We start from the raw sequence: 13,072 nt of genomic DNA, 5'->3' as shown, positions 1-13,072 counted from the left end.
TTTGTGTTCACTTTGACTGTCTGAGGTACTCACTCCCTGGCAAGGGTCCTGAAATTAGGACAATACTCAAGAGGCGGAATTACTGTTTTCTGATCTCCTCACACTCAAAATTTTGAACAGTCTTCTACAAACACTCCAACTGGTGACATGCAACTGCCTCAAATAAAAACAAAACACGCAAACAAACAAACAATGAAGATCATTGTAGCACGGTAGCATAGTGGTTAAACACTGTGGCTTCACAGCGCCAGGGTCCCGGGTTCGATTCCCGTCAAAAGGGCGCCGCGAAAGGAGGCTGGACGGCATTCACTATGGCGCGAACACTTGGGCTCCATATTGGAGAATCGCCCCCAATATACATCATGATACACACTCCCAGGGCAGCATGGTGGCGCAAGTGGTTAGCATGGTTGCCTCACGGCGCCGAGGTCCCAGGTTCAATCCCAACTCTGAGTCATTGTCTGTGTGGAGTTTGCACATTCCCCGTGTTTGCGTGGGTTCCGCCTGCACGACCCAAAAGATGTGCAGGATAGGTGGATTGGCCACGCTAAATTGCCCCTTAATTGGACAAAATAAATTGGATACTCTAAATTTATTAAAACAAAATGATACACTCCCCACATCATCTGGAGAAACACAAGGCATAGTAACATGGGAGCGTTGGTAAAACAGACAGAAACCAGGTCAATTTAGGAAACCAATCTGGAAAACTCCTCTCCGTATCCGTTAGACAATCTTTGCCAGGGTATGAGTAGTCCAGATCATGTAGGACCTGATTTACATTGCAGGATAAAAAGGTAAAGTCACCATGATCCCAGATTGCCCTAGGCTGCTTTCCCCTTTGAGGCGAATCTGAGGATAACACACCTCAGGCAAGGGGCAAGATTGAGAAGGTGGGGCCTTCATGAATAACCTCAGCTGGTATGGGAAATGAACCCACGTTGCTGGCCTTGCTCTGCATCACGAACCAGCTGTCTAGCCAAGTGAGGTAAACCGGTTTAATTGCAGGATACATACCTCTTGTACCTCAGCCATCAACAGGTCAGCTCTTGCCTGAAGGAATTCAGCGAATCAGTGTCCACCACAAGAGCCGGCAGCCTGTTCTACTGCTTCAGTGACCTCTGGAAAAAGAAGAATCTAACCTAGTCCTGCTCTTAATTTGTAATCATGACTCCAGTTGGTCTACACAATTTAACCCTTCAAGTTTTTATAAACCTCAATCAAATCACCCGAGGCCATGCTTCTCTATGGAATACAGACCCAGCTCTCCAATTCTATCTGGGTAATTAAGATAAAAGCAAAATATTGCCAATGCTGGAAATCCATAATAAAAACAGAATATGCTGGAAATAGTCAACACGTCTGGCATTGCCATGGAAAGAAAAACAGATAATGTTTCATGGGGCAGCACGGCGGTGCAGTGGTTAGCACTGCTGCCTTGCAGCGCTGAAGAGCCGGGTTCGATCCTGACCCCCAGTCACTGTCCGTGTGGAGTTTCCACATTCTCCCCGTGTCTGCGTGGGTCTCACCCCCACAACCCAAAAAGATGTGCAGGGTAGGTGGATTGGCCATGCTAAATTGCCCCTTACTTGGAAAAAAATTAATTGGGTACTCTAAATTTATGAAAGAAAAAAAGAAAAATAAAGTTTTAGGTCAATGACCTTTCACCTAAACTAAGATTTTCAGCATCCAAAGCATTTAATAATAATAATCTTTATTGTCACAAGTAAGCATACATTAACACTGCAATGAAGTTACTGTGAACATTCCCTAAACGCCACATTCCGGCGCCTGTTCGGGTACACAGAGGGAGAATTCAGAATGTCCAATTCACCCAATAAGCACGTCTTTCGGGACTTGTGGAAGGAAACTGGAGCACCCGGAGGAGACCCACGCAGAGACGGGGAGAATCTGCAGACTCCGCACAGACTGTGACCCAAGCCGGGAATGAACCTGGGCCCCTGGCGCTGTGAAACAACAGTACTACCCACTGTGCTACCAATTAGCCTCGTGGCCTTCCTCTGCAGATATACAAAAGCCACACTATCTCCCCTGCCATGTGAGAAAACTAAAACTGGACACAGTATTCTATCTGAAGTCTAGTTAAGGTCTTATACAAGTTAAAATATTATGCTTTGTTTTATAAATCTTAATTAATACTTCTGTGATTATAATCTAATTACTGTGTTCAGATCCTACAATTCTACTCATCGTGCAGCAAGGAATTCATTAGTAATGAGTTGATTGAACACAGTAATACTAAACAGTACTTAAAAGATAGAACATAACATTTGCTTTGTAATAACCCCACTTAATTAAAGACCTCTCATCAGGGAGTTGGGGAAAGGTGTTCAGGAGGAAAGAAAGGGGCAGTAGAGAAAATTGCGAGTGTGTGTGTGTGTGTGAGAAAGGAAATGACAAGTTACACATATGGTAAGAGGTGACAGCTACAGACACATGGTGAGACAGATGGGGTAGAGACAGAGATGGGAGGGAGGGAGGGGCAGGGGACAGACACAGTAAGAGGGGGGGGGAAGATAGACCAAGAGAAAAGGAAATAACCATACGCGAGGAAAATAATTTAACCTCCAACTTGGTGTCCTCTTTTATTAGTTTCTGAACATTTAAGCAAATGGCTGAAAAGCTACATAAACAAAGATGCAGTTTCCCCGAGAAACAACTGAACACAGAATCCAGTAGGAAAAGCAGTACAAACACACATTCTGACATTTAACATACCTTCATATCTAGTATCTTCTTGCACATAGTGTATGAAGGTGGGCTGCTGTGCCTGGTGTGTGCACAACAAAAGTACCAACACTTGCCACAGAAATAGCACAGGTACTGTAGTAAACACCTAGGCAATGATGACCTATGGCTAGAGAAATGTTCTGTGGAACAAGACAGAACAATTAGAAGGAAATAATTTGTTGTGTGTGAAGTTGGTCAATCTCTCCCTTGATACCATGCATGACTGGTGTCAATGACCTAATCTCTGGCCAGGGATTGGGGGACAAGCAATTGTAGACATTGCCAAGCTTATGCCATATAGGATCTGAATTGGCTGAGATACTTCCTGTAGTTGAGTAGCCCACCTGCATCGTATATTAAGTGCAGAAGGAAGCCATTCGGCCCATCGAGTCTGCACTGGCCCTTGGAAAGAGGACCCTACCCATGCCCACACCTCCACCCTTTACCCACACCTCCACCCGAACCCCACCTTACCATTTGGACACTAAGGGCAATTTATCACGGCCAATCCACCTAACCTGCACATCTTTGGACTGTGGGAGGAAACTGGAGCACCCGGAGGAAACCCACGCAGACACAGGGAGAATGTGCAGATTCCGCACAGACAATGACCCAAGCCGGAATCGAACCTGGGACCCTGGAGCTGTGAAGCAACTGTGCTAACCACTGTGCTACCGTGCTGCCCAGTAGCACAGTGAGGTTAGAGGACTGTAAGCATCCGTGGAACTCCATCACATCATGATTCCATTGCATTCAGGAAAGAGGACAACTTCTCCCAATAAATTAAACTGAACAAAATCGGAAACAATATTCTTTCATAATTGGGATGCCCTGTGTCCATGAGGAGCCGTTAGTTCCTCAGAATCAGTGCACCTTCTTCTCAATCCACCTTCTTTCGCCATTTAAGATCCTTGCCGGTCTTCAACAAGGACAGCACAATGGGGACACACATTGGCAGAAACAAGGGGATGTAAATGGCAAACTTCTGATCATCTGGGAAATACAGAAGATGGAGGAGAGATGGATCGAAAAAGGCTTTCTCAGACGAGGTGATGGCCTCTTTGCTGGCCAAGAAAGCTGGAAGCAGTCTCCCAGCCTCCAGCTCCTGAAGTGATCGCTGAACAGAAGCCACAGCGCTGTACACCTGTGAAGAGAGAGAGTGTCTTGGATAAAAGAATGAAAAAACAAGCAAACTAAAGATCCTGCTGGGAAAGGAAAAAGAGGCACTAAAATTTGGATAAACCCAGCCTAGTCACTACCATAGGGTGCAGAGTGAGATTGTTCAGTTCAATGCCCCCATGTCAGCTTCTTTAAAAGAGCTATCCAATTAATCCCAAAGCCCTGCATATTCCCCATAGCCCTGCAAAACTTTCCTTTTCAAATACATGTCCTTTTGACTGCTATTCAACCTGCTCCGTACCCTTTCCAGCAGTGCTTTCCAGACTGTAATAACTGGTTGTTGATAAAGAAATCTCCTTCTCTCCTCTCTGATCCATTTGCAACTTACATTAAATCTGCACCCACTGGTTACTCCTGCCAGAACGGTTTCACATTATTTCATCAAATCCATCATCATTTATTATCCCATTTGGAATTGTTCCCATTCGTTCCCAATCCTCCCCCTTGCAGCTATACACTGATCCTCTGGCTGGAAAAGGAGCGGTAACATGCAAATCCTCTCCCACTTCAATCACTTCTTCTGACTTGTGCCATGACACCTTCAGAGAGATCAATCTCCACAACAGGACTCTTTCTCCACTGACATTCAGCAAAATACTCAAATTATGAAGAGAGGTGAATTCTGCAAATCCCCTCTGCCGTAAGTTACTTACTGTCATAGAATCAGTCGATGCTGGGGTGTGGTACCAGATGGTACTACAGCGAGCGTTAAGGATCTGGAATGCAATCCCTGCTGGAGGCAGATTCAATGGTAGCTTTCAAGGGGGATCAATCATCAAATCCCTACAGTGCAGAAGGAGGCCATTCAACCCATCAAGTCTGCACGACCCTCTGAAAGAGCACCTCACCCAGGCCCACTCCCTGGCCCAATCCCCATAACTCCACCTAACCGCTGGACACTAAGGATCAATTTAGCATGGCCAATCCACCTAACCTACACATCTTTGGACTGTGGGAGGAGACTGGAGCACCCAGAGGAAACCCACACAGACACGGGGAGAATGTACAAGCTCCACACAGACAGTTACCCAAAGTCGGAATTGAACCTGGGTCCCTGGCTCTGTGAGGCAGTAGTGCTAACCATTACCGCCGTGGATATTGGACAATTAGAACATAGAACATAGAACAGTACAGCACAGAACAGGCCCTTCGGCCCTCGATGTTGTGCCGAGCAATGATCACCCTACTTAAACCCACGTAACCCGTATACCCGTAACCCAACAATCCCCCCATTAACCTTACACTACGGGCAATTTAGCATGGCCAATCCACCTAACCCGCACATCTTTTAGACTGTGGGAGGAAACCGGAGCACCCGGAGGAAACCCACGCACACACGGGGAGGACGTGCAGACTCCACACAGACAGTGACCCAGCCGGGAATCGAACCTGGGACCCTGGAGCTGTGAAGCATTGATGCTAACCACCATGCTACCGTGAGGCCCCTATTATTAAGAGAAAAGTGTTCAGGCCTACAGGGATAAGTTGGGGAAGCTGGACTAGGTGGGTTGCTCTTGCAGTGAACAGACTATACCAGCCAAATGCCTTCTTTTAGTGTTGGATGCATTCTTTAATTTGTTAGGCACCTGTGGAACTGATACCAACAAGACATGATGCGTCTAGACTGGCAGGAAAAATATCTGAATTGCAAAAAAAGTTTATTTGGCTGAAGCTCACCTCAGAGGCGATGTTGTCATTGATCACGATGTTTCCGATCTCGTCGAGGAGCTGGGCTAAGGAAGTTAGCGTGTTTGTTGCGGTAGCAATGTTCTCCACTGTCCTTACCCACAGCAAGCGGTCAGTCTCCCAGTCAGTGACAACCATGTTCCCGGGACTTTGGACAAGGGATTCAGAAAGGGGCTGCACTCTCTGAATACCCAATAGTAACCTGCTGGGAAAATGGGGAGATAGAGAGTAATACAGAGCAAACAAATGAAATGAATTATCTCGACACAGCAGGGCCAGACACCAAGGAGTTCAGACAGTTGTGCATTAAAATTAAACAAAGGCCTCACTGACGCGTGCAAACTCTAGCCGCTGCTAATGAGACCAGTGCTGTCATTCTCTGTCAGGTGGAGGAGGCAGTCTGCATTTTAGTACCTCATCCTGGCTCCTCATTGAATCAGAGTGCAGAAGAGGTCCTTCAGCCCATTGAGTCTGCACTGACACATGAATAACACCTGACCTGGCTACCTAATCCCACTTATCAGCACTGACCATGGCCTTGAATGTTATGACATGCCAAGTGCTCATCCAGATACTTTTTGAAGGATGTGAGGCAACCCGCCCCTACCACCCTCCCAGCCAGTGCGTTCCAGACCGTCACCACCCTCTGGGTAAAAGGTTTTTCCTCACATCCTTCCCAAACCTACTGGCCCTCATTTGTGTCCCCTCGTGACTGACCCTTCAAGAAAGAGAAACAGCTGCTCCCTATTCACCCTGTTCATGCCCCTCATAATCATGTACACTTCGATCTGGTCACACCTCAGTCTTCTATTCTCCAACGAAAACAATCCAAGCCTATCTAACCTCTCTTCATAACTTTAATGTTCCATCCCAGGGAACATCCTGGTGAATCTCCTCTGCACTGGCTCCTAAGCAATCACATTCTTCTAATAATGTGGCGATCAGAACAACACACAGTACTCCAGTTATGGCCTCACCAATGTTCTATACAACTCCAACATGACCTCCCTTCCCTTGTAATCTATGCCTTGATTGATAAAGTGTCCCATATGCCTTTTCACCACCCTATTAACCTGTCGTCCGGCCTTCAGGGATCTATGGACAAACACGCCAAGATCCCTTTGTTCCTCAGAACATCCCAGTGTGGTGCCATTCATTGAATACTTCCTTGTCAAATGACTCCTTCCAAAGTGCATCACCTCACACTTTTCAGGCTTAAATTCCATCTGCCACTTACCTGCCCATTCGACCATCCCATCTATATCCTGTACCACAAGACACTCAACCTCACTGTTAACCACCCAGCCAATCTTTTTGTCATCTGCATCCTACTGATCCTACGCCCCACATAGTCATCCATGTTGTTTATATAAATGATGAATAATAGGGGACCCAGCACAGATCCTTGTGGTACGTCACTGGACACTGGCTTCCAGTCACTAAAGCAGCCGTCTGGCATCATCCTCTGCCTCCTACAGCTCAGCCAATTTTGAATGCACCTTGTAAAATCACCATGTACTCCATGTGCATTTACCTTCTATATAAGTCTCCCATGTGAGACCTTGTCAAAGGCTTTGCTGAAATCGATATAAACTACGTCAACTACACTACCCTCATCTACACAGCTTGTGTGTCATTTTATTATATTGGTGGGATATTGAGTTAAGTGTTGACGGTGTTGTAGTTATGTCACTGGACTAGTAATACAGACATCCAAGCTAAATGCTCAGAGTATATTATATCAGATATGACCACAGCAGCTGGTGGAATTTAAATTCAATAGATTAACCTGCAGTATAAAGCTAGTCTCAGTAATGGTGACCATGAAACTATCAATTGTTGAAACCCCCCCTACCTGGTTCACTAATGTTCTTTAGGGAGGGGAATCTGCTGTCCTTACCCATTGTGGCCTACACCCCCTCCCTGGATAATCTTTGATTCCCTTCCCCAACATGAATCTATCTGCCTCCTATCGGCTTAAATTATTCAATAACCCCGCCTCCCGAAGTGGATTTATTATTTTCCTCCTTCTGTGCTTATGTACTATCTCTTCAAATTCTACAGTCTTTGCCTCAACCACTCCCTGTGGTAGAGGTGCACACGCTACCACTCTCTGAATGAAGGAAATTCTCCAAAATTTCATATTGGATTCATGAATAATTGTTAAACTTAGAACAATTTAGGGCAGCACGGTGGCACAGTGGTTAGCATTGCTGCCTACGGCGCTGAGGACCCGGGTTCGAATCCCGGCCCTGGGTCACTGTCTGTGTGGAGTTTGCACATTCTCCCCGTGTCTGCGTGGGTTTCGCCCCCACAACCCAAAAGATGTGCAGGTTAGGTGAATTGGCCACGCTAAACTGCCCCTTAATTGGAAAAAATAATTGGGTACTCTAAATTTTAAAAAAAAAACTTAGAACAATTTTGCTCAGGCTAAAGCATACTGCGCAAAGCTACAACGGTGTGTTTATCCCAGAGCTGAGCTCCAAGCCCTTCACCCAATCTGGCACCAGGAATGCTCATCTTTATTTAACTGCCTGGCCTCACGCCTGCAGCATGGGAGGCCACATTGCTCCAACTGGTTCTCAGAAAGCAATGCTGACACCCCCTAGTGAACTTCCTGCAGCTTGCCGAACACTTGGCACTGACTCCTCCATGCCAGACATGGCTACCAACAAACTGCTGTTGGTTGGAGTTTGGAACATTCATGATATTTTGGCATTTAAAATCCAGCTGGCATCAAAACCTTAAATACAGTATCACGATTTTACAACTGCCGGTACAAGCAAACAGTAATTAGCTGCCATAACTTTCACAATGGATGGTGTATGCAGATAGCAGTCTGCAGGACACTGATAAAAGCGACAGACTAACCAGTCTATACCTGGCTTATAGAGTATCAAATCTGCATATTTATTGGAAAATAACATTTCAATTTATATTTTCAATAAAAAATTATAGACCAATGGATGTCCTATGGTGCTATCCTATCTACTGCCATTGCTTTCCCGTAGTCCATTAGCATCAGTCTCACTGTCGTAATAGTTTGAGGAGTTTTAGGTGTCAGCTGTGACGCAGTTGGTGTTAAAGAAATGCAAGTACTTTCTTTTGTCTTACCGCAGCTGTGACAGAAACACTTCCATCACTCGAGCCATGTCTATGTTGACCGCGACTGGCAGCTGGGTCTCGTTTAGTTGCCGCTGATCCACGTTGTAAATCTGATCAGGAAACAATATTAGCATGTTAATGACAAAGAAACATCTCAGAACTTACTGATCAAAGAACTGAGAAACAGATTACGGCTGATGACACCTTAAATTACAGCTCAGTCCTTTGTAAATGTATATAATGTTTATATACTTACATTCTATGTATAAACAATTAACTAACTTGGATTTATGTAGCACCTTTTATGACCTCTGCAATGGAGTACTCTGAAGTGTAGTCATTGTTGTAATGTAGAAAACATTGGCAGACCATTTGCGCACAGCAAGATCCCACAAACAGCAACAAAATAAGATTAGGTTTTTAATAAAATGTTCTTATTCTCCTCCTTTTTCACATTTTCTCCCAAATTTACACCCAACAATAAACAATAATCAGTAACGAATGTAATGTGAATCCCCAGATCAATAACAATGATCCCACCCTCCCACCAAACCCCCAAACATTAGCCCGCATGTTGACATAAACAAATGACAAAAGGAATCAGGAATCAGCCATAGTCACCATTAACACATACAGTCCCCCTCCCCCCAACCCTCCCAACTTCCCCCCCACCCCCAAAATCAAAATACGCAGATTATATTTGCGCAATGTTGGGTGAATGCTAAATATTGGCTAGGTTACCAGGTAGAACTTCACAACTATTCCTCAAAGTTATGTCATGGGATCTTTTGTATTTTTATTTTTATTTTACTGGTTGGATGAGAGTGGCATTGGCAAGGTCTGTCTCTAAATGCCCTGTTGTGTCCAAAAGAGGGAGAGATTGGGCAACTCAGTTAAACACCTCATCTGAACGACAGCACCTTCAAGACTGCAGTGTTACCATCATTGCCAATTTAACTTGTTTTAAGCTGTAAACTTTCCAGTCACAAAAACATCCGTCAACAATTCCCCTTCATTTCCTGCCACTAACTTCCCATCCAGCTTGCTATACTCCCCTGGGTCCCATGGGCTTTTTTAAAAAGCCAGTCTGCCATCTGGGACCTTGTTAAAAGCCTTACCAAAATCCATACATACCACATCAATTGCACTACCTTAAAAATCCTCGTTATCTCCTCTAAACTATCAAATTGGTCAGACACAAAATTTCTTTAACAAATCGATGCGGATTGTCCTTGATTAATCCATGCTTTTTTTAAGGGCAATTTATCCTGTCCCTCAGAATTAAAACCAGTAATTTGCCTACTGACTGGCCTGTAATTATCCCGTCCATCCATCGTTCCTTTTTTAAACAAAGGTACAATATTAGATCTCCAATCCTCTGACACCTCACCTGTGTCCAGTGCAAGTTAGAAAATGGTGGTCAGGCCCTGTGCAACTTCCGCCCTGGTTTCTTTTAACAGGCTAGGATACATTTTATCCAGCCCTGTTGGTTTATACATTTTCAAGGATACTAATTCTCTTGATACTTCCTCTCTCACTATGTTTATTACATCCACTATTTCACACTCCTCTTCCTTAACTACAATGATTGCATTGTCGCCTTCTTTTGTGAAGACAGACACAAAGTATTCTTTAAGAACCATAACAAACAACCTCCACCTCCACATATCGGTTATCTTTTTGGTCTTTTATGGGCCCTACTCTTTTCTTAGTCATGTTTTTATCATCCCTCGTCTATATCTTCAATATTTTGGTTGCCTGCCTCCCAGTCCACATCCCTCCATTAACTTGTGTTCAAAACTCAGTTGCCTGTATCCTGCCTCATGCTAGGTCCAACTGATTTACCACTCCCAACTAGGCACAAGTATACAGCTGGCTGAGACAGAGGCAGTGTGTCAATGCATACCAGAGGACTCAATGGTAAGCATGACAGTAGTATCTCAGAATCAGAGTAATACAGCACAGAAGGGATCCTTCAACCCATCGGTTCTCCACTGACACAAACACCTGACCTGCCTACTTAATCCTATTTGCCAGCACCTGGCCCATGGCCTTGAATGTTATGACGGGCCAAGTACACATCCAGGTACTTTTTTAAAGGGTGTGATGCAACCTGCCTCTACCACCCTCCCAGGTAGTGCATTCCAGACCGTCACCACCTATGGGTAAAAACCAGTGCGCCACCATGCCGCCCCCAATCTCTCTTTATAACTTTTTAAAAAAAATTTAGAGTGCCCAATTCATTTTTTCTAATTAAGGGGTAATTTAGCGTGGCCAATCCACCTAGCCTGCACATCTTTGGGTTGTGGGAGTGAAAGCCACGCAAGCATGGGATGAATGTGCAAACTCCACACGGACAGTGACCCAGAGCCAGGATCGAACCTGGGACCTTGGCGCCGTGAGGCAACAGGGCTAACCCACTGCGCCACCGTGCTGCCCTCTCTTCATAACTTAGTAGATAACCTCTCTTCATAACTTAGTAGATAACCTCGCTTCATAACTTAGTAGATAACAGGGGCGGCACCGAGGACCCAGTTTCGATACTGGCCCCGGGTCACTGTCCGTATGGAGTTTGTACATTTTCCCCGTGTCTGATGGGTCTAGCCCCCACAACCCAAAGATGTGCAGGGTAGGTGGATTGGCCATGCTAAATTGCCCCTTTATTGGAAAAAAAAGATTTGGGTACTCTAAATTTTTTTATTTATTTAGAAAATAATGCTTGGTCCATGTAATCTCATGGACCGGTTTCAAACACTTGCAGAGGTTCATGAGGAATTTACCAGAGTATCTTTTTTTTCCTTACTGGACATTGGTTTTTTTTCTCTGCATTGCTCTGCCCCAGTAGATTGCATGGCAGGGGAGAGAGTTGAGGGGTAAAGAAGCGTTTAGTCACATTGCTCTGGCCACCATGAAATGGGCAATCCCGATGAACCAGTTGTTGGGGGCGGCACGGTGGCGCAGTGGTTAGCACTGCTGCCTCACAGCGCCGAGGTCCCGGGTTCAATCCCGGCCCCAGGTCACTGTCCATTTGCCCATTCTCCCCATGTCTGCGTGGGTTTCACCCCCACAACCCAAAGATGTGCAGGGTAGGTTGACTGGCCACGCTAAATTGCCCCTTAATTGGGGGGGGGGGGATTGGGCACTTTAAATTTGAAAGAAAGAACTGGTTGTCTTTTCCTGCCAATATTTTCAAAAGTTTCTACAGCTTAAAACACAAGTTAAAACTGGCATTCAGGCAATAATGGTAACACTGTTACAGCAACACAGGAAGGAAGTTTGGCACAAACAGGAAGCCTCACAATGTGTAACACGTTATAGAATGTCAAACTATCGAGTTGGAGAGATATTAATTTCCTTTGTTCCAGTTTATCTTAAAAGAAGTTTTGGAAATATTTCAGGATGTTTTGGTGTTAACGGTCAACAGAGTCTGTGGTGGGGCACAGCTGTGTTGTCGGTCAGCAACTAGCCACCACATTAGATTATACAGAAACCTTGTTTCATACTCAGAAGTAAATGTATATTTTCATATCTCTGAGGCAGTGTAATTCAGTCTCTTATCATCGGCTGTGTACGCTTTGTGGTGTTAGTTGTTTGTATGCTAAGCTACAATCTGACGGTAGATATTCTTTCACCTTTCAAAGTCAAGGGAATCACAAGAGGTGATATAGATAATAAGCCGGGATATAGTAACAATGGTTTTCTACTTGATCTCCCCGGCTTACCATGATTAGCTAGGTGCTGGATAAATAAAGGTTCACTCCGATTTGCATGGAACAAGAGTAGTCTTAGATGATTAACCCAAGGAAAATATCTTGTGTTAAGATTGAGGGATTTTACAGTTTCGATGTCCTGGCAAGCTGTGAGTTACAATATTATGGCAAGTGTTGCTTTCAGCACAGTGAGGATTCTTCCTGCTGCACTCTCAGTGTGCTGAAATTAAAGTAGGGCAATGTATTTGGAGCTCAGGAGGAACAAGAAAGTAAAGGGCAAAGAAATACTGCAAGACAGTCCCGAGAAATCAAGACACACACAAAAAAGCACAATGACAGAGAATAGATTGACAGAAAGAGTGCACTTTACAGTAATTTGCTCTCTCTCCAGTTATTTGAAAAAAGAGCAGATTTTTTGTTGTTGTTTATTTAGGTGCGCATTGTGATATCACAGCATGAAATGTATAAAGCCACTATTTCTTATGAATTCAGTAATGTCCAATTTGTTACAAATACAGTGAATCAAATGCTGGATATAGTAAATCACTGCAGAATTAAGAAACCTGCCTATGTGGAAATCCTTTTTAGAAAAACAGGAAATTAAACCGTGTGCTATTTTCAGCACTGATGCAGAGACAAGC

At 44.6% G+C, this 13,072-nt stretch overlaps 1 protein-coding gene across 2 annotated transcripts in view; it reads right to left on the bottom strand.

Moving 5' to 3' along the window:
* Window positions 1-2,577: 2,577 nt before the first annotated feature.
* pigs (phosphatidylinositol glycan anchor biosynthesis, class S) overlaps window positions 2,578-13,072 on the bottom strand; it is a 51,201-nt gene continuing 40,706 nt past the window's right edge. Inside the window, exons 9-11 of one of the 2 annotated variants that reach the window (XM_038814751.1) lie at window positions 8,731-8,831; window positions 5,608-5,821; window positions 2,578-3,895 (exon numbers count right to left, since the gene is read on the bottom strand). In XM_038814751.1, the coding sequence (XP_038670679.1) occupies window positions 3,632-3,895; window positions 5,608-5,821; window positions 8,731-8,831 (579 nt within the window). In that variant the 3' untranslated portion in view covers window positions 2,578-3,631. The remainder of the gene's footprint in view (window positions 3,896-5,607; window positions 5,822-8,730; window positions 8,832-13,072) is intronic. The other variant, XM_038814752.1, reaches the window with a different exon arrangement.

Source organism: Scyliorhinus canicula, chromosome 12 (genome assembly GCF_902713615.1).
Source record: "Scyliorhinus canicula chromosome 12, sScyCan1.1, whole genome shotgun sequence".
Lineage (NCBI taxonomy): Eukaryota > Metazoa > Chordata > Chondrichthyes > Carcharhiniformes > Scyliorhinidae > Scyliorhinus > Scyliorhinus canicula.
This window is presented reverse-complemented; position numbering and strand designations above follow the sequence as displayed.